Source organism: Rhineura floridana, chromosome 8 (assembly GCF_030035675.1).
Source record: "Rhineura floridana isolate rRhiFlo1 chromosome 8, rRhiFlo1.hap2, whole genome shotgun sequence".
In the NCBI taxonomy this organism is placed as follows: Eukaryota; Metazoa; Chordata; class Lepidosauria; order Squamata; family Rhineuridae; genus Rhineura; species Rhineura floridana.
The window spans coordinates 5,504,693-5,529,702 of NC_084487.1; the positions used below are offsets into that span (position 1 = coordinate 5,504,693).

The following is a 25,010-nucleotide window of genomic DNA, read 5'->3' on the forward strand; positions in this document are numbered from 1 at the left end:
AGATTGTCACTTGGTAACTGCATAGAAGCGGACCTTCTCAATGACAGCACCCATCCCCTCTGGAATGCCCTCCCTCAAGGATTTGTGAGGCAGAGAGGGGAATGGCCTTCAAATACCTCCTAAAGAAACTCTGCATTTACCCGAGTTTTTTCCGGAATCTTGACTCTTAATTTTTAATTCTTTGTTTTATGGATTGCTCAGTTTTATCTGCGATATGTAACAGTGATTCCCAAACTGTTATTCTCCACAGACCAGCTGAAAATTGCTGAGGGTGTTGGCGGACCACTTAATAATTTTTTTCTGCATGTTGTAGCCATTCCAATGTGCTGCGCTACATGCTGTACAATTTTTCATTGTACTTTTACTGCTTTTTTAGTTCTTGCATATTATGTTTTATTGTGTTACAGTCGGCATTCCATAGAATTCAAACTGCAATACAAGAACTGAAAGAAGCAATTAAATGCAATTAAAAGTCATTATGAATATTTAAAGTGATGGATGCGCTGTCTCCCGTCTTCAAGCCACAAATCCACAGACACGCCATGAACCACCTGAACGAAGGTCATGGACCGTTGTTGGTCCACGGACCCCAGCTTGGGAACCCCTGATACATAGTTTTATTCTGTTCCTCCTTAGTTTTGGGGAGAATTTAATTGCATGTTATTGTTTGTACTTTTAGACAAGTTGAAGCAAATGTTTCATTTTTTATTGTAAACCATTTAGAGATTCTTATCAGGTTGAGCTGGAACAGGGGTAGCCAATGCAATGCTCTCCAGATATTGTTGGTACTCCAACTCCCATCACCCATTTTCGCTGGCCATGCTGGGTAGGGCTGAGGAGAGTTGGCATCTGATAGCATCTGGAAGCACTGGAAACCTGAAGCTGTTGGCAGCTGTCTGGCACCCAAAGACACAGAGTCGCTCTCTTGCTCTGCTTGAGACTGCTGGTTAATGATATTATTTATGCAACATATTTTTAAACTACCCTTCATCTCCATGGAGATCAGGGTGCAAATTTAACTATAATCATTAAAAAAAATGCAGTTCAACAAAATACCATTATCGTATGATAGCACTCTTCAAGTACATGAAAGGTTGTCACATAGACGAGGGCTGGGATCTCTTCTCGATCGTCCCAGAGTGCAGGACATGGAATAATGGGCTCAAGTTGTAGGAAGCCAGATTTCGACTGGACATCAGGAAAAACTTCCTAACTGTTAGAGCCATACGACAATGGAACCAATTACCTAGAGAGGTAGTGGGCTGTCTGACACTGGAGGCCTTCAAGAGGCAGCTGGACGGCCATCTGTCGGGAATGCTTTGATTTAGATTCCGCCATTGAGCAGGGGGTTGGACTCGATGGCCTTGTAAGCCCCTTCCAACTCTACTATTCTATGATTCTAAGACAGAGGCAGCTATAAACAATTGGAACAGCCTAAAGTCAGGATCATTCAGACCACGGTATTCCTAGTCTCTATGTATGGATGTGAAAGTTGGACAGTGAAAAAAGTGGATAAAAGAAAAATAAACTTATTTGAAATGTGGTGTTGGAGGAGAGCTTTGTGGATACCATGGATGGTGAAAAAGACAAATAATTGGGTGTTATAACAAATTAAACCAGAACTATTACTAGAAGCTAAAATGGTGAAACTGAGGTTACCATACTTTGGAAACATAATGAGAAGACATGATTCATTAGAAAAGATCATCATGCTGGGGAAAACAGAAGGGTGTAGAAAAAGAGGAAGGCCAAACAAGAGATGGATTGATTCCATAAAGGAAGCCACAGACCTGAACTTGCAAGGTCTGAACAGGTTGGTTCACGACAGATACTGTTGGAGGTTGCTGATTCATAATATAATAATGGACTGCCTTCTAGTCGATCCCGACTTATGGCGACCCTCTGAATAGGGATTTCATGGTAAGTGGTATTGAGAGGGGGTTTCCCATTGCCTCCCTCTGAGGCTGAGAGGCAGTGACTGGCACAAGGTCACCCGGTGAGCTTCATGGCTGTGTGTGGATTTGAACCCGGTTGTAGTCCGGCACCTTAACCACTTTGCCACAATGGCTCTCCGCTGATTCATAGGGTCGCCATAAGTTGAGATTGACTTGAAGGCACATAGCAACAACAAAAATAATAAATCAGTTTTAAAACTTTTAAAATGCCCAGGGAGATTAGTTTCGACTGAGCTCCGAAACGACTGTAATATTGGTGCCTGTCAGAGTGGTCCATGGGGCGGGGGAGCCCAGGATCTGGCTTGCCACTCAGCCCCAGTTCTCCACCTCTCAACAAACCCAACCTGGTGCTCTCCAGAGATTTTGGACTCAAGCCCCAGCCAGCATGGCCAATTGTCTTCAATGATGAGAGTGATGGGTCTAGAGGGCAATAGGCTGAGGAAGACTGTTCTGGTCCCAGGGAAGTCCAACTTGCAAGAGAAAAATAGCTGCTTTCTGCTAGCAACCGGGCGAGTCCCTTTATCAGCAGCTGCCTTCACACGGTGGCTGCTGTAGCTCAGTGGTGGAGTGCCTGCTGGGCATGCAGAAGGCCCGAGGTCCAATCCCCAGCATCTTCAGGTAGATCTGAAACCTTGGAGAGGTGCTGCCAGTCAATGCAGACAGTACTGAGTTGCATGGATCAGTGGGTCTGACTTGGTTATAGGGCAGCTTCCTACGCTGGCTCTGGCATGTTGCCTCCTTAGCCTGATTTAGCAAAGCAGCATTGACCTTCCTTTGTCTTCTAGGTCATTGTTGAAGAAGCAAAGCAAATATGGGCCAATATGAAAATGCTCAGCCCAACCAGGGAGATGGCATACAAGATGAGCCACGATGGTAAGTGGGTGACTGGAGGGGGGCACAGGCTGCGCTGTGCTCCCTGCTTTGATTTGTGCCTACGTTCCTGTACTCACTTCCCGCAGGCAGTGGGGGTCTGGGAGGCAGCGGGTGTCTAGTCTGCGAAGGAGCAGAGGCTTCTTTAGGGACTCATGCAGTCAAGGTTAACAAAGGCCAAGATCTAGAGGGGGTGGTGGAAGGTAGATTCGGATCTGCTAGTGGAATTGCAGTACTGGTGGCTGGTGCCCATTGGCACTAGTGGGGTGGCAGGCAGGGAGCCCAAACAGCAGGTGGAGCCAGAGCCAACGATAGGCGGAGCCAGGTAATTCTAGTTTTGCCCCCATCCACCTCCCTGCTGAGTTCTGCAAAGGTAACACTGAGACTCGGGGGGAGGAAGCTGACAGGCAGTGACACCCCCTGGACTGGCAGCAAGTAAGAAGGCAGACAGGTGGGCAGCAGGCTGAGGGCAGATTGACAGTGGGGCTGTGCCCCATTCTCTCTAATGGACCAGCCCCAACTTAGCATTTGAAGTAGATTGGCAAGTGTTTCTAACTCCCAGTTACTTTAATATTGCTTCTGGTTTGGCTCTGAGATCACCAGAAGACTGAATTCTGTGTCTTGTGCATATTGTCCGCCCCCTCTCAGAAATCTGAGTTTGGGGGGGGAGTAAGCCTTTAAAAAAAATTAACTAATTAATGCTCTCAGAATCAAAAAACAGTGCATCTCCAGGTCACTTGGATATCCTTAGCAGAGACTCCTCTGCAAGGCTCAGCCAGCACCATAAAGAGTCCATAAGAGATGCTAGTCCACAAGAATTTACCATTTTGATAAATATAACTGGTATACTTAAGTATACATAAAAATAACCACTTTGAGATCTTTCAGACAGTACAGCGGTCTATAAATGGCAATATTTGTTGTTGTTATGTGCCTTCAAGTCGATTACGACTTATGGTGACCCTATGAATCAGTGACCTTCAACAGCATCTGTCGTGAACAACCCTGTTCAGATCTTGTAAGTTCAGGTCTGTGGCTTCCTTTATGGAATCAATCCATCTCTTGTTTGGTCTTCCTCTTTTTCTACTCTCTTCTGTTTTTCTCAGCATTACAGTAGGGCCCCACTCATACGGCAGGTTAGGTTCCAGACCCCTGCCGAAAAGCGAAAACTGCCAAAAAGTGGATCAGCTGTAGCGTGGGGATCTGGAACCTAACCCGCTGATCACGCCGGAGGAGGAGGAGATCAGCTGTAGTGCGCTACAGCTGATCTTCCCCTCCTCCGGCGTGATCAGCTGGAGTGCGGGAGTCTGATTGTGCCAGAAGAGGAGGAGATCAGCTGGAGTGCTCTACAACTGATCTTCCCCTCCTCCGGTGAGATCAGCTGGAGCACGGGGAGCTCCAGCCCCCCCTCCAGCTGATCGCCCCACTGGCACCGTATTAGTGGAACGCTGAAAAGCGGGGCGCTGAGAAGCGGGGCCTTACTGTATTGTCTTTTCTAGTGAATCATGTCTTCTCATTATGAAATGGCAATATAAATAAATAAAATAAATAAGAATTTTACTCTTCCTGGGGCTATGCTGATCATTTGTGTCCTTGTTGAAATTCCAAAGGGGTGCTATGGTTTGCTGTAGTGTAGAGGCACCTTTAGGCTTCAAAAATGTGTGTGGTATTGTATTGTACCCTGATTAACTGTTATTATTTCCAAGTATCTTATCTTCCTTTCTAGGGTACTTGAAGCTCTGGCAGCTTCAGAAGCCTTCTCTTTCCTACTATGACGCCATCTTCGTGGACGAGGCCCAAGACTGCACCCCTGGTGAGTCACGTGATGGGCCACGTTGGAATGTGTGTGGGAATCCCCCATGGAAAGCAGCCCTCCCATTTTGGCAGTCATTTGGAGGGGATCGCAGAAAGAGGGGTGAACACGTTGTCTTCCTTTAAAATGGTGGGGAAATCTGCAGGTGAAGTCTGCTGTGGCTGGTGCTTGGCCAAGACAGGCCAAGATTGGAGGGCATGCAGTTTTGCAGTGACAGGCTGTGCTTGCTGGCTCGCCTTTGGGGTATCTGGCTGGCCACTGTGAGAACAGGATGCTGACTAGATTGGCTCCCTTTTGCCTGATCTAGCAGCCAGGCTCTTCTGGTATTTTATGGTTCACCCGTATGCTACGGAAGTTGCTGTTTTGGTGAAAACTTCGCCCACCTCCAAGGGTATCTTCTGCTGCTTGCTGTCCCCACCATCACCAGTCCGTGGTGTAGCTGTAAATGCAGAAGCGCAGGTGCTCTTCATGATGACCCCCAAATTCACGTCCCCTTCTAAGCCTGTACACCAAAAAATCATTTTTGACCAATGCGGACGTTACGCCTTCAATACGAAGCCAGTTTTTTCTCTCCCTGTCCGTTTTCGCTTTGCTTAACATCCGCCTTTGGTGAAGAGCTCTGGTGGACTCAGAAGCTTGCTTGCTACTTGGTGATGTTCTGGTCAGCAAGTAGTAAAGGGACTTTGGGGATTTTTCAGAACCGAAGTGGCTGTTCAGCCCTCAGCCACATGTGCTGATGTAGCCCACCTCTTCCTTTGCTTAGCTCATTTGATCACCATCATCATCATCACTGTTTATTTGTATGCCGCCTTTCCATAACAATTTATGCACAAGGCGGCTCACAACATGAACAGAAAAAAAGTTACACAACTCACTGTAAGAAATAAATTCAAATGGTCAATAAATTAACAAAAACATCCTAAAAACATACAATAAATTGATACATCCTTATAATTCCTAATAAAACCCAACAATAAAATACAGAAGCATGATCCCAATAACAGCAAAACAAAAAACCAACCAGCAGAAATTAATTTTTTACCCAAACAGAAGCCCCTAAACAACACCCCACAGTCAAGGTGGTCTCTGGCATCTTCAGGTAGTGATCCCTTTTACAGCTGCAGTCAGTCAAGGCCCCACTCTTCCAGGCCAGGTGGAAAGAGGCCAGCAAGCAGGGAGAGGGTCTTGCAGCCAAGATGGTATTCTCTTTGAGAAGATGGGCTTCTCTTTGAGAAAAGCCTGTTTATTTGGCACTCAAGAGGATTGGCAGATAGGAAATGGCATCATTTTTCATTCTTTTTTTTTCATTTCATTGGTGATCACTCGTGGCCGAGTAAGATTGTCTTCCAAGACAAGGTCTTTAACGGTGGGTCCGTAGGTGATTGTGGAGGCCAATCCTAGATCCACACAGCCTCCCACAGTGAGGACATAGGTTTCCAGATGGAAGATAGTCACAATGAGGTTTTGCTTGAGGTGCCTTCCGCTTAGCTCGTTTGTCCCTTTCGCCCTGTACTCGTGCTTCTTCAAAGTCCATAGCACCTTTGATAATGGCTGGCCTCCAATTGGGACGCTCATGGACCAAGGCTTCCCAGTTCTCGATGTCCATTGTCGCTCTGCTGTACCATGAAAATTTCAGCACAGTCTGCATGAAATACATAGGAAGTTGCCTTAGGCTGAAACATACCATCGGTCCATCTATGACAGTATTGTCTGCACTTAATGGCAGCAGCTCTCCACGGTTTCAGGCGGGGTCTCTTGGAGATACCAGGGCCTGAACGTTGGCCCTTCTGCTTGCAAAGCAGTGGAAGGCTTCTCTTATCTTTCAGCCTCTGCGTGTCTCATTCCTCTTCCTGTAGCGATCATGGACGTCGTCCTTTCCCAGCAGTGTGGCGTGGTCTTAGTAGGAGACCCGCACCAGCAGATCTACACCTTCCGGGGCGCTGTCAACGCTATGTCTGAAGTGCCTCACACCCACATCTTCTACCTCACGCAGGTAAGCCTGGGCAACCGTTCACTTCAGCCTAGGTGAGGTGCCTCCACTTTGAATTGTGGAGGAGGGGGGAGACCAGCTGGCTAGGGGTGCAGAGTAGAGCGGGGGGGAACATATTTCAGCCTGAGGGCCATGTTCCCTTCTGGTCAACCTTCGAAGGGCCATATGCCAGAAGCAAATGTGGGCGGGGCAAATAATGCCTTTTGTATACTAGGTCAGTTTCTACACATGCTCCATCCAGGCAAGCGAGATGCATTACAAGAGCTTAAGGACACAGTTGGTCCAGGCAAAAATACTTTGGGTGCCAAGCAGGGCCAGTGCAGGATGTGGCCTGGGGACAGTTCCAAGGGCCAGGTGAAGAGGCCTGGAGGGCCGCTTTCTACCCCTGTATTCCACCTGCGGTTCCCCACCCCTGCAGTAGAAATCTACACCCCAGATGATCAAGGAGCAATCAATGGCTAGTAGCCATGATGGCTGTACTCTGCTACCATAGTCAGAGGCAATGTGCTTCTGCATACCAGTTGCTGGAAATGGCAGGAAGGGAGAATGACACTCTTGTGCTCAGGTCCTGCTTGTGGGCCTCCCATGGGCATCTGGCTGGCCACTGTGAGAACAGGATGTTGGACTAGATGGGCCGCTGGCCTGATCCAGTAGCCAGGCTCTTGTTATGTTCTTATGATCTAGAGCAACTCCCCTATGAGGCAAGGTTGCAGCATTTGGGACTTCTTAGTTTAGAAAAAGTTTAGAAACATGGGAACAAGGGAGAGGGCCTTCTCAGTGGTGGCCCCCAAATTATGGAATGATATTCTTGACGAGGTGTGCTTGGTGCCAACACTGTTATCTTTTCGGCGCCAGGTTAAGACTTTCCTCTTTTCCCAGGTATTTTAGCATGTGTTTTTAAATTGCTTTTAAAAATGTGTTTTTTAAATTTGTTTTTAAAGCTTTTAATTGTTGTGAACCACCCAGAGAGCTTTGGCTATGGGGCGGTATATAAATGCAATAAATAAATAAATAAGGCAAGTAAAGGGGGGGGGGGAGCCATGACAGATGTGCATAAAGTTATGCATGGTGTAGAGAAAGCGGGGAGGGATAATTTTTTCTCCTCCTGTCATAACCCTAGAACTCGGGGTCATCTTAGAGGGTTGGACTTGACGGCCTTATAGGCCCCTTCCAACTCTACTATTCTGTGATCTAGTGAAGCTGAATGTTGGGAGATTCGGGACAGACAAAAGAAAGGACTTCTTCACTCAGCACATAAACTGTGGAACTCGCTGCCACAGGAGGCAGCGATGGCCACCAACTTGGCTGGCTTTAAAAGAGGATGAGACAAATTCATGGAAGAGGATAAGGCTATGTCAGTGGCTATGTACTTCCCGTGATAGGAGTGGAAGTCCAAATCATCTAAAGGGCGCCAGGTTGGGGAAATCTGGTCTAGTTTCTTGAGTGTCTCTTTTTCAGTACCACCCCCTCCCCTTTCTTCCTTGCTTCACTTCTGCAGAGTTTCCGGTTTGGTCCCGAAATAGCTTACGTTGGTGCTACCATTCTGGATGTCTGCAAGAAAGTTCGAAATAAGACATTGGTGGGCGGCAACCAGGAGGGTGAGACATTCAGCCCAGGTGCACTGCTTTTTAAAAAAGGCTTTCTTTGCTCTTGGTTCAGTCTGGGACAGACGCTTTGCTATGCTTTTGGCAGGTGATGTCAGCGGGGTTGGCGTGACGGGAAAAGTGGCTCGCCTGTCCCGGTACAACCTAACTGTCTTCGAGGATGCCGTGAATGTTACCAGTGGAGAACTACCGGCTAAAATACACTTGCTTGGGGTAAGTGCAACGTGCAACTAGCTACCTACAGGGTGAGATAAATTATGTTGGGGTTCTATTTGGAGCAACAGCTGGTATAGCACAGTGGGGAGGAGAGCCTGGCTGGGAGTCCGGAGTCTGTGAGTTCAAATCCCCGCTCGTGTCTCCTGGGTGTCAAGGGCCAGCTAAAGATCACCCCCACAGTGGGTTGCTCAGGGGTGACGTGCCCTGCCACCTGTGCAGCCGTGGGCAAGCTGCATAGTCCCAAGCAGCCCCGTTGCCCCCCAGCTGGCAGTTGTGGACAAGGAAGGGTCTGGCTTGTGCAGCTGTGGCAAGCTGAGCAGGCCCTAGCCAGCTGGGGAGGACTAGCCTCAGAGGAAGGCAATGGTAAACCCCCTCTGAATAACGCTTACCATGAAGATCCTATTAATAGGGTAGCCATAAGTCGGGATCGATTCAAAGGCAGTCCATTTCCATTTCAATATACACCTTTTGGACCTGCTGGCCTTATATAAGAACCAGTGTGATGTAGTGGTTAAGGTGTAGGACTATGATCTGGGAGACCAGGGTTCGAATCCCCACACAGCCATGAAGCTCACTGGGTGGCCTTGGGCCAGTTACTGTCTCTTAGCCTCAGAGGGAGGCAATGGGAAACCCCCTCTGAATACCGCTTACCATGAAATCCCTATTCAAAGGGTCACCATAAGTCGGGATTGACTTGAAGGCAGTCCATTTCCATTTTCTATTTGGAGCCTTGTATTCCAAGGGTCCCACACAGCCATGAAGCTCACTGGGTGACCTTGGGCCAGTCACTGCCTCTCAGCCTCAGAGGGAGGCAATGGTAAACCCGTCTGCATACCATTTACCATGAAAATCCTATTCATAGGGTCACCAAGAATGGGAGGAAGGGAAGTACAGTTCACATATTCCTGGGCCAGTTACACACCAGAGCGATCTGGTTTTGGGGACGCTTTATCTGTAGCACCATCTCAATAAGTTCCGTACAAGGTCAGTCAGCTGTACATAATGGATGGATAGGATTTGTTCTATTTAGAGGACATTGGCCCTCTTTTATGGAGGAACACAGAGGTGCAGCAGTAAGTGACTAGCACAGGATTATTCAGTGCATCCATGGCACAGAATTTATAAGCAGAAAATAGAGATGTCTCAAAGCTTTCTCTTTTCGATAGGGGCTTACAGCCTTTGGCCTTGACAAACTTCATGATATCTGGAAGCTCCTCCATCCTGAATGTGAGTATCTTGGCATGTGCATGAGGTTTCTTTCTGAGTCTCTTGTCTAATCTGGGGAAAGTCAGGCCGTTAAATGCATTTGTGATCTTCCAACATAATTCCAGAAGCATGAAGCTGTACTAGTGCATTTGCTCCTTCTAGAAGCAAACTCAGCCAGTGAGTGCCGACAGAATTGTTGCTGAAATGGGGCCTCTGGGAGATGAGAGGGAGGTATCGGCATGCTTGAGGGAGCCCTAAGGTTCGCAGAAGCACAAACGAATAACCTAAGGGAGCAAGAACAATCATCTCACGTCAGCCCAACAAATACTGTTTTGTGATCACAGAAAGCAGAGTATTGGTTGAAGAGGGGGAATGGAAAATTAAGTGGGATTGGGAATGAAATGGAGCATCCTCATAGAAGGCATGGCTGGCTGGCACGCTGAACAGGAGCACTCCAAACTGCAACATTTTGTTGTAGGGCCCATGTGCATCATCTACTTCAAATAAATTCTTCTTATACATAATTGTGAATCTGGCTTAACACTAAACCATGTCTTGTTAAACTAATAGTTTATTAAACCACGGCTTAGCATTGTGTGTGAACCCTCCCCAGTGGCTTAACTTTGGTTTGTTTACTGCCAGTCAACCATGATCTGAAGCCATGGTTTGTTTTTGGCTTATGAACCTTGGTTTGTTTTAACTATGGTTTGTTGTTATATGTAACCTCAGCACTGTTTCTTAGTCATGGCTTGTTTGATGATCCATACGCTCACTGGAGTATCTGTGGGACAACTCATGGCTAATCTATGGTTTGGTAAACAAACCATGGCTTGGCGTTATGTGTGGACCTGGCGACTGTGTCAGGAATGGGGCCCGTGCTTCTGGCTTGTTTATGGACTAAGGTAAGCTGGTCCAGTGTCTAGTTGGTAACATATGTAAGATGAGGAACTTGACCATGATGGGCCTCGGTTCGGAGACAAGGCAGGATCAGATCCAGGACCAAGCAAAGTGTGGACTGGGATCCACGCAGAAGGACCAAGCAAAGGACAGACCATGGAAGATGCAAGGCAGGATGTCAGATGAACGGATAGGCTAGTTCAGGCAAAAGAAGCTGCAGGCAGAGTGGATCAGTTGATCCATTGATGAACTGTCTGCCAGCCAGCCAGTTGCCTCTTCCTGTTTCCTTTTGCAAATACTGGTAGGAGGAAGGTGGAGCTCCCTGCGGGGCTGCCATTTTCAGCGACAGCCTAGTGTTCTTGATATCATTTATTTCCTTCCTTGCTTTGTCCATGTTGGTGCGTTCTCAGTGAAACTCGAAGTGAAGGACCCCTTTTTGAAGAGGTGGGTTGAGAAGGGCTTTGCAGGCATCAAGGACTACGCAGTAAAGGCTGAAGATAAGCAGCTGGAGATGAAGATTGCGATAGTGGAGAAATACAGAGACCGCATTCCGGAGCTGGTGGAAAGAATATCACGATGTCATGTGCTTGCTCCAGAGACTGCAGGTAAAGGAGTGCACAACTTTTTTTTGCTTTCAAAAAGAGGTAATAAAGTGGCGGATTTTTTAAATAAAGATAAAAACAAAACAGGAACAGGCTCATCAGTGAACTTGTAAAAGAAAGAGCCACGTATGGCAAGGCAAGCCATTGGTTCGCTTTACCTAGTATGATCTGCTCTGACTGGCAGCAACTCTCCAGGGCCTGTGGCAGAGAAGGGTGTTTTCTCCCCTGCTGCTACATCTACTGTTGGGAAGGGCTATAGCTCAGTGGCAGAGCAAAAGGTGCCTGCACTGTTCAGGTGTCCACTTCTGTGCTGGATCAGGGGCGATCCTAATCCATGCCTACCTTGCTGGGCTGTTTCCAAGATGGCAAGGATCATGTATATGAAGTACTTGGATCGCTCTGTTATAAATGTGACCTGTTGATGTTTGGCTTTGCATGGTTTAGATTATGTCATGGGGACCGTACATAAGGCCAAAGGGCTGGAATTCGACACTGTCCAAGTAGCTCATGACTTTGTGAGTGGTATGAGTGTCCCTTTTGCCCGGCACGGTCTGGAGAGGATGCCTGTTTTCCATACCGGTAAGGAAAATACTCCCCCTCATCCCCTTCATATCTATCCCACCTCCTCATTTTATCCTCACTACAATCCTGTGAGGTAGGTTATGCTAAGAGACAATGACTGGCCCAAGGTCATCCTGTGAGCTTCATGGCTAAGTGGGGATTTGAACCCTGGTCTCCCAGAACCTAGTCCGACACTCTAACCGCTACACCACAGTGGCTCTTGTTCTGAGTAACAATCTAGCAGCTATGATGTTCATTAGCTGTAGTTTCCTACTGAAGACCTTTCTCTTTCAACAAGCCTTTTAAGTAGAGACCTTATCCCAGTCTGCGTCTGTGTTGGAACTGCTTTCTAAGATGCTTTTAAAAGATGTTTTTAAAAATGTTTTAGTATATTTTAAAGTCTGTTTTTAAGATGTTTTAGAGTGTTTTTAGTGTTTTGTTTGCTGCCTTCTGGGAGCTCCTTCTGGGAGGAAGGGCAGGATATAAAATTTATTATTGTTGTTGTTATTAAAATACTACTACTATTACTAGTTTCTGATCTAGCAGCTGTGTTCTGCACTAGCTGTAGTTTCTGAACTGTCTTCAAAGGCATCCCCATGTACAACACATTACAGTAGTCTAATCTAGAGGTTACCAAAGCGTAATTATACAGCCACAAGACTGGCTGTATACTATAGTCAGCATGGATTTTTCGCATTCCGCAATGTTAAATTGAAAATACCCCCATGCCATTCTGATATTTCCCATAAGCTCATTTCAAAACAAAACCTTACAAAACTTATAGTCCTGAACTCAGAAACGCTTTCTTAACAACCCTCTAAATTTTCATGGCGATACACAAAACAGTCAGAGACAATCGAGAGTTCAAAGTGTAAAAAGAGAGAGAAAAAACAGACTCCTTTTGGACTTTTTTCTGTCAAAGTTCTCATAATCTGTTGAAATTAATTATAAATCAGCCATGTTCACAGAGTACCTGTAATCCTATTACTGACCTTGCCCCATACACTGACCTTCATCTTCTGCAGTTTAAAAGTTTAAAAAATGCCTAGTTGATTTTTAATTAATTTAAGAAATTTTGGCTTGAACTCAGTGATAATGTCGGGCATGCTCAGTAAGAGGCAACTGTTTGTGTTCTAAAAGCCAGACTCACAGCTGCTGGGCTTGGCTAATCAGGGGGCCACACGCAGGCCAGGCCTTTATTTCACTTGAGACAGTCATGGCTTCCCCCAAAGAATCCTGGGAAGTGTAGTTTGTGAAGGGTGCTGAGAGGAGACTCCTGTTCCCCTGACAGAGCTCCAGCGGCCAGAGTGGTTTAACAGTCAGCTGCTCTGACTGAAGCTCTGTGAGGGGAACAGGGCCTCTCCTAGCAACTCTCAGCACCCTTCACTAGCTACACTTCCCAGGATTCTTTGGGAGAAGCCATGAGTGTCTCAAGTGAAATAAAGGTCTGGTGTGGATGTGGCCAGGGACAGCTCTAGTTTAAATTTGGGTGGGAGAATATATGTGCCTGCTGTAGAATAAAAAGATGGGAGAAAAGCTTCCCTTCCCTTCCTCTTCCTTCACCCCTCCCCCCTCCCCTTCTAGTTCCCTCCTTCCCCCTCACACTCTTTCTGCTCCCCTCTCCCCCTTCCTCCTTCCCTCTACTCTCCCCTCCCGCTCCTCCTCCCCCATGGTCAGTTTTACCTAAGGTAGCTATGATTGCACAGGAGTAAATCCCATTGAACTCAATAAGCATGCAAATGATCAGACCTGCCTTTTCCCTCCTTCCCCTCTCCTCTCCCTTCGTCCTCCCTTCTTCCTCTCCTCCCCTGTCCCTTCTTCCTCCTCCCATGCCTGCTCCAGGCTTCCCTCCCCATGGTCAGTTTTACCTATCCTAAGCATGTTTGCATGGGAGTAAATCCCACTGAACTCAATAAACATGCAAATGATCAAATCTACCCTCCCCCTCCTGCCTGCTCCCTTCCCCTTCCTCCCTTCCCCATCCCCTGTGGTCAGTTTCACCTATCCTAAGCATGATTGCAGGGGAGTAAACCCCACTGAACTCAATAAACATGCAAATGATCAAATCTACCCTCCCCCTCCTGCCTGCTCCTTCCCCTTCCTCCCTTCCCCATCCCCTGTGGTCAGTTTCACCTATCCTAAGCATGATTGCAGGGGAGTAAACCCCACTGAACTCAGTAAGCATGCAAATGATCAATCCATTCTCAGCAAACTTGTACAGGATCCCATTTCTTACCTCCCGGACTAAAAAGCAGGGAAATTCACTAATAGGCAAAAAACATTGTGGTTTAAGAATGTACCTATAGCCCACAGATATTTCTATCAAACTTTAAAAAGCAGGGAAATTGGGCAGCTATAGTGAATGCACCAGGGGAGCAGGAGACCTGACCTCCTCTCTGAGATATTGTACTGCCCTACAAATCTGTCAAAATACAATTTGGGTTGGTCTTTCACAGTCCAATCCGCTTCCTGTGTAGCTTGGAAGATTTTTTGCCTATTAGTGAATATGATTATTTGAACACAGTATCTCCCGGGCTTGGTGTCCAAAGAATCGTGGGACTTACCATTTAGTCACTTGCATATCTTTGTAATGAGGAGACTGGGGTCTTTAAGGAGACTGAGGTCTTTGAGGTGTAACTGGTCTAGAATTCTGTTCTTGCAGAGAAGCCAGTCGGATGCCTAAGGGAAGCCCCCGAGCAGGACATGATGGTGGGATAACATCCAAACAGACTTGTCCTGAGAGATACTCACTAAGCTTTGCCACTGGCATTCCATTCCTGATCTGCCTCCTGCCTTTGTCCCATTTCAGATGTGATCCCCGATGATGAATGGAACTTGTTGTATGTTGCCGTCACCCGTGCCAAGAGACGCCTCATCATGCCAAGATTTCTAACCCATCTTCTGACACTGGCTGGGGTGAGTTGAAGGGGAAGAGGAAGAGCCGCGTTCCTATCAGTGCTAGGGCATCAGCTCTGCAGGAAAAGACTCTTGTCGGAGACTCAAGTGAGCTGCTGCCTGTCAGCGTAGACAATACTGAGCTAGATGGAACAAGGATCTGAGTCAGTATAAGGCATCTTTCTATCTTCTTGTTTAAACCAGCCCGTCAGAATCATGAGGACTGGCATCTTGCTTTCTTTTTTGGGAAAGGCCCATAGTTCTGTGGTAGAGCACCTGCTTTGCGTGCAAAAGGTCCCAGTTTCAATCTCCAGTTTGTGCTGGGGGACCCTCTCTGAGTCCCTGGAGTGTGCATTACAGTAATATAATCTGTACGTGGCCAAAACATGTGCAGCAGTGGCCATATCCGCTTTATCCAGGACAGGGTGCAGTTGGCGCACCCTAAGAAGAAGAGTCCTAGTGGAACAGGCCAAAGGGGCCCATCTAGTCCAGCATCCTGTTCTCACTGGGGCCAGTCAGATGGTTCTCTATATATGTATCTGCACCCTGGGAGTGTGGCTGAAGGACAGTGCATAGATTTCTAAAAAAAAATAAAAATCCTACGGATGCTTATTTATTTATTTAAAATATTTCTATCCTGCCATTCTACCCTATAATAGGGCACTCAGGGTGGCTTACAAAAATAAAATCAAACATGTACATAATAAAATTGTAAACAATAAAATCACAAAAACATTAAAATAAATTAAAACACATAAAATACAATATATATATACACAAACGTAATTGTGATTAACCAAACAGAGGTTTTGATTATATTAACAAAACGTTTCAGCTGCCAACATACAAATGCTGTTACCAAGGTGGCAGTTATAGAGCTTTGAGGGTGGAATGCTCAGAGGGGCTTCCTTTGCAGAAGCTGAGTAGTGGTGGTACTGTCCTCCAGGTTCAGGCCATGTGGTGCCAATGTGTCCAGAGAGTAAACCCAAAAGTTCTCCCTTTTAGCCAATGCTGCTGGATCTGCTGGCATCTCCATCGCTGTAATGGAAAAGTCCAACAGGCTGTGACCCTCGATGTTAAAATGCTTTGCAACTGGTTGCTCCACTTTTTTTGTCAAAATTGCCGACTTGTGGTTCCTGAAGCATGTGTGTAGGTCCGTTGTCGTCTTTCCTACGTATTGGATATGACATCCTGGTCTTTTGCACTCGATGATGTAAACTATATTGCAGGACCTGCAGGTGATGTTCTGTTTGATGTAATAGGTCCTGCCTGTCCTAGTGCTTGTAAAAGTGGCTGTCTTCCTGAGGTACACACAGGTGATACAGTGTTTGGAGTGACAAGGATGAGACCCAGGATTGGTGATAGGTGGCTTAAGCACAGCTGTCACCAACAGTCTGCGCAAATTAGGAGGTTGGCGAAATGCGATAACAGGAGGCCTGCTGATGGCTCTGGTAAGATGTTCAGAGTTTGCCAGCGGGTAGCTCTCCCTGATTGCTCAGTGATAGTTAGGAGATGCTGGATGGAAATCTACCACAAATGGAATCCGTTGCTCTCTGCTCTTTGACACCTCAGTATGATGGAGGAGGTTTTCTCTGGACAGAATGGAGGCTTGGTGAATGTTGCAATTCATAATATGTGGAGAATATCTTCTTTGAAGAAGGCGTTCTTTAAGTTCACTGATCCTTCTCTGGTATTTATCTTCAGTGTTGCAAATAAGTTTGATTCTCAGAGCACAAATATATATAGGGATTGATACTAAAGGGACTACAAAGGTAAAATTTAACATAGAAGGCATAAAATCAGTGTCAGGCTCTACCTTCAGTCCCTCCCAAAGGCTCTCCGGAACAAGATCGTTTTCAGAAGTCTCCGGAAAACCAACAGGGAGGGAGCAGAGTGGACTTCTTGGGGTAGGGTATTCCAAAGCTTCAGGGCCACAGCAGAAAAGGCTCTCTCCCGCATGCCTGTCAGTCTAACATCTTTCACTCCAGGCACGCAGAGGAGACCCGAGGCAGATGATCTTAAATCCCGGGCAGGTACATATGGGCGTAAGTGGTCCCTCAGGTACATTGGTCCAAGGCCGTTTAGGGCTTTAAAGGTCAGAACCAGCACTTTGAATTGGGCCCGGAAACAAATTGGGAGTCAGTGGAGTCGATAAAGCACAGGGGTGATATGCTCCCTTCTGAGTACAGATGCAAGGGATTGGGCTATAAATGGGTGGGCTGTCAAGCCTTTGCAGTATTCCTTGCTGCTTTAAACAGGGATGGGCACCTTTTTCAGACCAAGGGCCACGTTCCCCTCTGGGGAATCTTCTGGGGGCCACATGCCAGGGGGGTGGGCAGGGTTGGAGGCAAAAGCGGGCAGCACAAACAATGGATTTTTTGCGCCTTTGTAGGGTAGGGTAGTTTGTACCCCTACTCACGTGCCTCTTCTCCATCTGGGCAAGCAAAGGACACTGCCAGAGTTGAAGGGCACATTTTGGCCTGGCAAATAAACACTCAGTGAGGATCTGAAGGAGGGCAAGTGTGGGGTGTGGCTGAGGAGGGTGTGTGTCCTGGCGAGAGTCCCGAGGGCCGGATTGAGAGACCTGGAGGGCCGCATTTGACCCCTGTTGCCTTATGTTTCTCAGTCACGGCTTCCAAGCTTCTTCCGTATCTCAGCTTAATTTTTGTCTCCAGGAGTACTATTTACGGCCTGAATTAACTAGCGAAGTCTGCAAGGAGGCGACGGTTTGGTGCTCAGCGCGGGGCTGCTGCAACTCCATCCCCGGCGAATCTCTCCTCACCATGAAGAAAATGCCTTTTGTTTACGTATGTCTCCCTTCTTACTTAAGTGAGAGCTTTGAGCAGATGACACAAGATAGCTCACCACCCTATCCCATTCCTTGTTTGGTAGCCCCTGTGTAAAATGTTGACTGGTCCTACAGAACTGGAGAAGTTTGTTCCAACCCATTATACATACCAGTGACTGACCTGTTCTGGAGTTTATCTTTGCTCTGTAAGTCCTTCCATTCTTATGACGGCTGTCGCACTTGTATTCTCTCACATTGTGCCGCTATTGTGCCATTTGTTTCAGCATTAGTTTAGAGGCAGCAAATAGCACTATAGTGGCACCTAGTGACAGAAAATGAGCATTACAGCATAGTGTTACAATGCTGGTGTTAGGTGAGAATGAAGAAACACTCACATATTCCTATACAAGGTGTGCATGTTTAAACCAACAGTTATAGATGGCTGCATGGATACTGTGTCAGAATAGCAATCGCACACATTTAATCAGTGCAAAACCAGTAGACCTCGGGTGAAAAGAAGTTCTTCTAGTAGTGGAATAACCACTTTTGAGAACTTTGGCATCTGAACTTGGTGCAGAGATGGTGTTGCTAAGACCAAGAGGGTGTGCTCACCCAGCCTGAAGCGACAACAGACGTCATACTTTCTCTGTGGGAAGCTCCTTGCAGATCTCTAAAGGGAAGATGTGAGAGGAAAACAGCATTGCATCCCCTAGTTTACCCCAGTATGCCTGCTGGCCACGCCCCTCTGACTGCTACGTGTACAGGATTAGCATGAAAGGGCTTTAGGTACATAGAGCTCTTTCTTGCAATGTGAGAACCCTGATTGGCCAAAGGTAAGCTCTCTAGATGAATAGGACTGTTTCAAGCTAATCCTATATGGGCGGTCTATCTAGCTTAGATAGGAAGGCCAAACAAGAGATGGATTGATTCCATAAAGGAAGCCACAGATCTGAACTTACAAGATCTGAACAGGGTGGTTCACGACAGATGCTCTTGGAGGTCGCTGATTCATAGGGTCGCCATAAGACGTAGTTGACTTGGAGGCACATAGCAACAACAATCTACCTTAGAAATGTCTACACCAGCGGTTCCCAAACGGGTCTGTGGACCACCGGTGGTCCACAAGCTTTATTCATGTGGTCTGGGGTGTGCCCACATTAAATATTCATATTGATTTTTAATTGCATTTCTATTGCTTCTTTTATTTCCTATATTGTATTTTTTTATACATTACAATTGGAATGCAAACTGTAATACAATAAAATGCAATGAATAAGAAATAAAAGAAGCAACGAATAGGCCAGCCTTTCCCAACCAGTGTGCCTCCAGATGTTGTTGGACCACAACTCCCATCAGCCTCAGCCAGCATTGCCAATGGTCAGGAAAGATGGGAGTTGTGGTCCAACAACATCTGGAGGAGACACACTGGTTGGGAAAGGCTGGAATAGACCATTAAAAACCACACAGCATTAAGTGGTCCACCAAAGCCCTCGCTGGTTTTCAAGTGGTCCGTGGGGAAGACGTTTGGGTACCATTGGACTACATCATGGCTGGGGAAGTTGCGGCCCTGCAGATGTTGCTGGACTCAAGCTCCCATCGGTCCTGGCCATTGGCCATGCTGACTGGGGCTGTTGGGAGTTGAGAGTCCAACAGCATCTGGAGGGCACCGTGCTGGCTCTCTGTCCTAGTTGCATAGGATCCTTCCGGGCCAACTGTGCATGTGTGGCTTCCAGAGGGGCATGGCGAGCAGGTGTGGCAGGGGAAACAGGCACTGTCTTCCTCTCGTGCATTCTGCCTTCCTCTCTTCCTCACATGAAGCGGGTGAGCGCGCTTTATCTGCAGAGCCCTGTGGACCTCATAGGTTCTCTGAATCTTTTCCCGGCAGAGTGACGGCACCAAAGATCCCGAGGGCTTCCTTTGCCACTTCTGCGTGCAACAGCGCCTGGGACCTCTGGTGTGGCTGACCGTGACTCCTGAGGTGGTGGAGATGATGGACTCTCCAGAAGAAGTCTTCGAGATCCCGCAGAATGTCCGGATCCTCTTTGAATGGTTTTGAATTGGAGAAGGCTGTGCTGGGGGGGATTACATTTTGACTGGGAGAGTACTTTTTTTTAAAAAAAAACAACACGCCAAACAAATGAAAGACTGCGGATGAGAATGCGATTTTGTTAGAAATGGCTTCTCCAGGCGCTTCCTGGTAGAACTCGGTTGGCGTGAGCCAAGGAGAGCAAAGGAAAAGAACAGTCTGTAGAAATGTTATTGATCAATCAGGAGTTTGGCATACCTCTTTGCAGTGTTTTTGGGGGGAGAGGCAAGCTTGTTTTGCCTTCACCCTCCAAGTTGCTGTTGTCGGACATGAGATACCCCTGCTAGTTCTTCCATGTACATGTAACTACCAACTTGTGCCTGTTGGTGCCATGTGGCATAGGTGGAGCTTGATGGGGAATGTGGTTAGGATTTTGTAGCATAATGGCCAATGTATTACTCATCTTGCACTGATATTTTATTTGTTTCATTTTATTTATTTGTTTCATTTATAAACCGCCCATAGCAAATAGCTCTCTGGGCGGTGTACAAAAAGGTAGGGATTGGGATGTCTTGGGATGAGATTCAGAGGCCAAAGGATGCTGCTCACTCCTATAGCAGAAGGCCTAGCTTGCCAGTAGCACAGGGATAGCCAACATGGTGCCCTCCAGATGTAGCTGGACTGCAACTCCCCATCATACAAGTTGGCTTGGGCCCGTGGGAGTTGTAGTCGAAAACGTCTGGAGGACACCACATTGGCTCCGCCTGCACGACCAGGGTTGCTTCTTCCAAGTTATTCCACGAGGCTGTGCTACTTGCTTTATTTTTATTTTTTACCTGGGAATGTGATACTTCCAGAACAGCACCTGTGAGCAAGATTAAGATTCCTGGCCAGATTCTGCTCAGATTCAGTTCTAGAAAGGTTACATAAAGCATCCAAGTTTTCCCCACCATGTTTTTCAAGTCTCCAAATTGGGGGTCTTGCTGGTACCTGCATTTTACCTCTGAAGTGTTTGGGGTTGCTTTTTGAAATTACAAAAAAATGTTTCTTTCCAAAGAGGAATCTTGAGCCATAAATTGCAGCATTTAGGGCAGAACTATGCAGTGCAAGGAACCTGCGGCTCCTGCCCCATGCAGCAGACCTGTGTCAGCCTTGCTTTTTCTCCATGTTGAATGGGACAACTTAGGCTGAATCCTGATGTCCATTACAGTGTGTGTGTTTTCTTCTTCCCCCATCATCATCAGCCAATCAGGTAGAGGGGGATATCCGGAAACACGCAGCTTGATGATGTCAAGTTGTACCAAGTGCTGCAGAGGAGTGTGTGAGTGTGTGTGTGAGTGAGAGTGTGAGTGTGTGAGAGAGTGTGAATGAGTGTGAGTGTGAGAGTGAATGTGAGAGAGTGAGTATGAGAGCGAGAGAGTGTGAGAGCGTGTGTGTGTGAGAGAGTGTGAATGAGTGTGAGTGTGAGAGTGAATGTGAGAGAGTGAGTGTGAGAGCGAGAGAGTGAGAGCGAGGAGAGTGTGTGTGTGTGAGAGAGTGAATGAGTGTGAGTGTGAGAGTGAATGTGAGAGAGTGACTGTGAGAGCGAGAGTGTGAGAGCGAGGAGAGTGTGTGTGTGTGAGAGAGTGTGAATGAGTGAGTGTGAGAGTGAATGTGAGAGTGAGTGTGAGAGCGAGAGAGTGAGAGCGAGGAGAGTGTGTGTGTGAGAGAGTGTGAATGAGTGTGAGTGTGAGAGTGAATGTGAGAGAGTGTGTGAGAGCGAGAGAGTGTGAGAGCGAGGAGAGTGTGTGTGTGAGTGTGAATGAGTGAGTGTGAGAGTGAATGTGAGAGAGTGAGTGTGAGAGCGAGAGAGTGTGAGAGCGAGGAGAGTGTGTGTGTGTGAGAGAGACATATGTGCTCTTGGTAGTAGCATCTAAACTTGCCCTTAGGCATTACTGTCTTAATTTGGGATGTGTATCCTGTATAATCTTTCAGTGTGCCTGTGACGCCCCCTGCCCATAGTTTCACACAATCTTAATGAATGTGCTTTTATATATTTGAGTCTTGTCCATGAGCCTCCCGCTTGGACACCTTGGAGCCAAGCTTTTAGGAAGCTAAACTTTTTTTAAAAAATTGTGTTTGCAGGTGGGAAGGGGGAATCAAACAAGGGTGGCTTTTGTGATCAATGTCAGAGATAAGGAGGGAAATGTACTTTTTAAAAAATACAGAATTCTTTATTAGAATAAAATAGCGATATATACGAATGCTGAGAAATGGGTTAATGAAGGATGGGAGCTTGTTCTAATGACTAAGCTAACACCCTTTTGTATTTGTTCCCTGGATCTAATTAAGACAAAACCACTTTTGTGATAAAGTTAGATAATAGAGTTAAGAAATACAGGTTATTGGCAAATGCAGGTTATGAGTTCACAAAGTTTTGATATTACCATGTATAAGATAAAACTGGATTTTACTATTATATGTAGGCGTTACCCAGTAAGATAGTTTATTATTAATTATGGATTATATTCTACTCAGAATAGATCCATTGAAATTAATGGCCCTAGGTTAGTCATGCCCATTAATTTCAGTGACTCTCCTCTGAAGAGGACTTAAAGTTTGATACAACCCTGTGTGTGATATTAATTTGGGCAATTTTGTATATGAATAACCCTTGATCCCACCCCGCAATTTTTTCTACTTGTTAAGCTTTTGTTAAATTGGACAAAAACCTGTGAGTGGGCTCCTTCTGGACGGAAGGACAGGATATAAATTTAAGAAATGAAGTGTGTGTGTGTTTTAATTGGTTTATTCCTTTTGCAAACCAACCTGGGAATATTAACTGAAGATGGAATAAAGATCCATGTGATATATACATAAAGGGTTGACTCCTAATCACATCCTTACTAGACAGTAAGCCTCATTGAAATCCATGGGACACACGAGTAAACAGGAGTATCATGCCTCACACTTGAGCGTGCCCAGTTCCAAAGGCTCAAGATGAGCAATGATAAAATGTGTGTTTTTGTTTAAACTTAACTTCTCCCTGTTAAAATGCCAAGAGGTAGTTGGAAGGGACCCTATTCTTTCTTTTTTAATCAGTGTAGCTTCTCTGAGAATCTTTATCTTTTATTTTGTAAAGCTCAATAAACTATAAATTTTCAAATATATACATACACACATGAACACCCCAATTTGTTGTTGTTATGTGCCTCCAAGTCGACTACGACTTATGGCCACCCTATGAATCAGCGACCTCCAAGAGCATCTGTCATGAACCACCCTGTTCATATCTTGCAAGTTCAGGTCTGTGGCTTCCTTTATGGCATCAATCCATCTCTTCTTTGGCCTTCCTCTTTTTCTACTCCCTTCTGTTTTTCCCACCATTATTGTCTTTTCCAGTGAATCTGGTCTTCTCATGATGTGTCCAAAGTATGATAACCTCAGTTTCATCATTTTAGCTTCTAGGGACAGTTCTGATTTAATTTGTTCTAACACCCAATTATTTGTCTTTTTCACAGTCCATGATATCCGCAAAGCTCTCCTCCAACAGCACATTTCAAATGAGTTGATCTTTCTCTTATCTGCTTTTTTCATTGTCCCAACTTTCACATCCATACCCCAATAATAAATAGGCCAAGTCCTATCCAGTATATTTCAGTGTATACCAGACACCTTTTAACATAAAAGTCTTCATCTGTGGTCTAATTAACAACAATGAAACAAACACAACAAATCTGTTGTTTAAAAAAAAACCCAGAAAAACTTCATTAACAGGCCAGCACTTGCAGAATACAAAACAATAAGCTGAAATTCAACAAGGGGCGTTGACCCTTGCATTTAAAACAGGTGGCTGACCCTCCAGATGTTGCTGGACTCCATCCCCCATCCCTGACCACTGGACATGCTGGCTGCCAGGATTTGGAGTCCAACAACATCTGGAGGGCCACAGGTACACCCCATCCCTGATTTAAAAATGCCAGCTTTCTGCATTTTATTTATTGTGCTGCATGTACAGAGCCAAGTCCTCAGTGGCCACTAGATGGCAGGGCTGATGTGCGAAAAGGAAAGCAGCTCATCTCCAGAGTTAGCTTTGGGCTTATCCACATGGGAGCATTTCTTTGTAGCAAATACACAGCTTTTACAATCATAATAGATTTGCACTGTCAACACTTCCTCTGGGAAGGATTAGTGTCGCTGTTTCTTTCTGGCCCTGCCCTCTAATTTTGCATTTTTACTCCCTCTGGTTTCTCAGTTACTGGGCATGTGCAAATATTTTTGACCTGCGCAGTATTTCTACTCCTTCCTGCCCCCATCGCTTCCTGAAGTTTGGCAGATGAAAAGAAAGTGGGGTCATCTGCTCTCTGCTCTTCTTCCTTTTCCCAGCTCACCATTGCTGATCTTTCAGTCATGCAAGCAGCCCTCTCCTACCTTTTACACTAGTGTGTTAGGAGGAGATAATGTATTTTGGGAGTTGATGAGAAGTGGGGTCACCATGCGGCACCTCTTCTCCCTGGTCCTTCATAGGGATGAGATCCTCTCCTTTTTTTATGTTCAGGTTTTAAGTGTGGCCCCCTGGTGGTTGTTAATGATCCTTTTCCTTTCAGTATCTTACCATTTTTCCAATCTTCTGCGTAATTTTTTGTTTTGCTTTGTGGAGAATTGTCCGTATTATAATCAATATTTATGAATTTCCACTGGTATAAATGTTTATTCTCAACTCTGTAATGATAGAAAATACATCGATAAAAGTATTGATCCTATTATCAATGATTTCAAAGTGATTTTAAAAAAAAAGGAATCGGGGCGAATCGGAAACCAGGTGCGCAGAGATATTATTTCAAAATTCTCTCAGAATGGTAAAATCCGATGGCAATTCTGATTAGCATTACTGTGGAAACAGAGCCCATCACTAGTCTGTTACAAGAAGATATTTTGAAAGCTTTCTTAAACGTTTTTAAAGATGTTTTGTTTTAATGTATTATAAAGTCTGTTTTTATGATGTTTTTAGTGTTTTTAGTGCTTTTGTTTGCCGCCCTGGACTCCTGTTGGGAGGAAGGGCATGATATAAATCAAATAAAAATAAGAAGTGAAGGAAGTTTCCTTGGGAAAGAAGGGAGGGCTGCATCAAACTGTGAAGGGAGGAGGACAGAGCAGTCAGAAGTTGCTAGAGAAATCACTGGAAGCAAAATGGAATTCATGGGAGAGTTAGTGGGTGGAGAAAGGGGAGTAGCAGAATGTGATGATTCATCCGCTCACTAAAGAGCATAGAAGCAAGCCATCTAAAGATGCGTGGAGCAAAATGGAGCCGTATTCTAAACTTTTCATATTGTCAGTGGATTGATATAGTATGGATTTACAGAGGGAAAACTGCACGATAGCTTCTGTTTGCCGGTAACGTCATGTGAACCATCCAGATTAAAAGGGGATGCAAGTAGCACCAGGCACACGGCAAACCACCATGTAGATGAACCCTTTTAGGGTTGCCATCTTTTACTCGGGCACAGCATTTGTGGCTTTTAAGAGCTGCATGTCAGGCAGGAATTTAACAGGCATGGTTTCCCCCAACTGTTTCTCCATGCTGGAAAAAGCTTTACCAGTTGAATAC

At 45.9% G+C, this 25,010-nt stretch overlaps 1 protein-coding gene across 5 annotated transcripts in view; it reads left to right on the forward strand.

Annotated features, from left to right (window-relative positions):
• FBH1 (F-box DNA helicase 1) overlaps positions 1–24,341 on the forward strand; it is a 50,790-nt gene extending 26,449 nt beyond the window's left edge. For 4 of the 5 annotated variants that reach the window (XM_061638055.1, XM_061638060.1, XM_061638057.1 and 1 more), the window contains 11 exons: positions 2,741–2,828; positions 4,552–4,638; positions 6,495–6,631; positions 8,127–8,226; positions 8,321–8,445; positions 9,615–9,675; positions 10,962–11,156; positions 11,598–11,732; positions 14,524–14,630; positions 17,285–17,416; positions 19,283–24,341. In XM_061638055.1, coding sequence (XP_061494039.1) covers positions 2,741–2,828; positions 4,552–4,638; positions 6,495–6,631; positions 8,127–8,226; positions 8,321–8,445; positions 9,615–9,675; positions 10,962–11,156; positions 11,598–11,732; positions 14,524–14,630; positions 17,285–17,416; positions 19,283–19,453 — 1,338 coding nt within the window. In that variant the 3' untranslated portion in view covers positions 19,454–24,341. The remainder of the gene's footprint in view (positions 1–2,740; positions 2,829–4,551; positions 4,639–6,494; positions 6,632–8,126; positions 8,227–8,320; positions 8,446–9,614; positions 9,676–10,961; positions 11,157–11,597; positions 11,733–14,523; positions 14,631–17,284; positions 17,417–19,282) is intronic. The other variant, XM_061638056.1, reaches the window with a different exon arrangement.
• Positions 24,342–25,010: the final 669 nt, after the last annotated feature.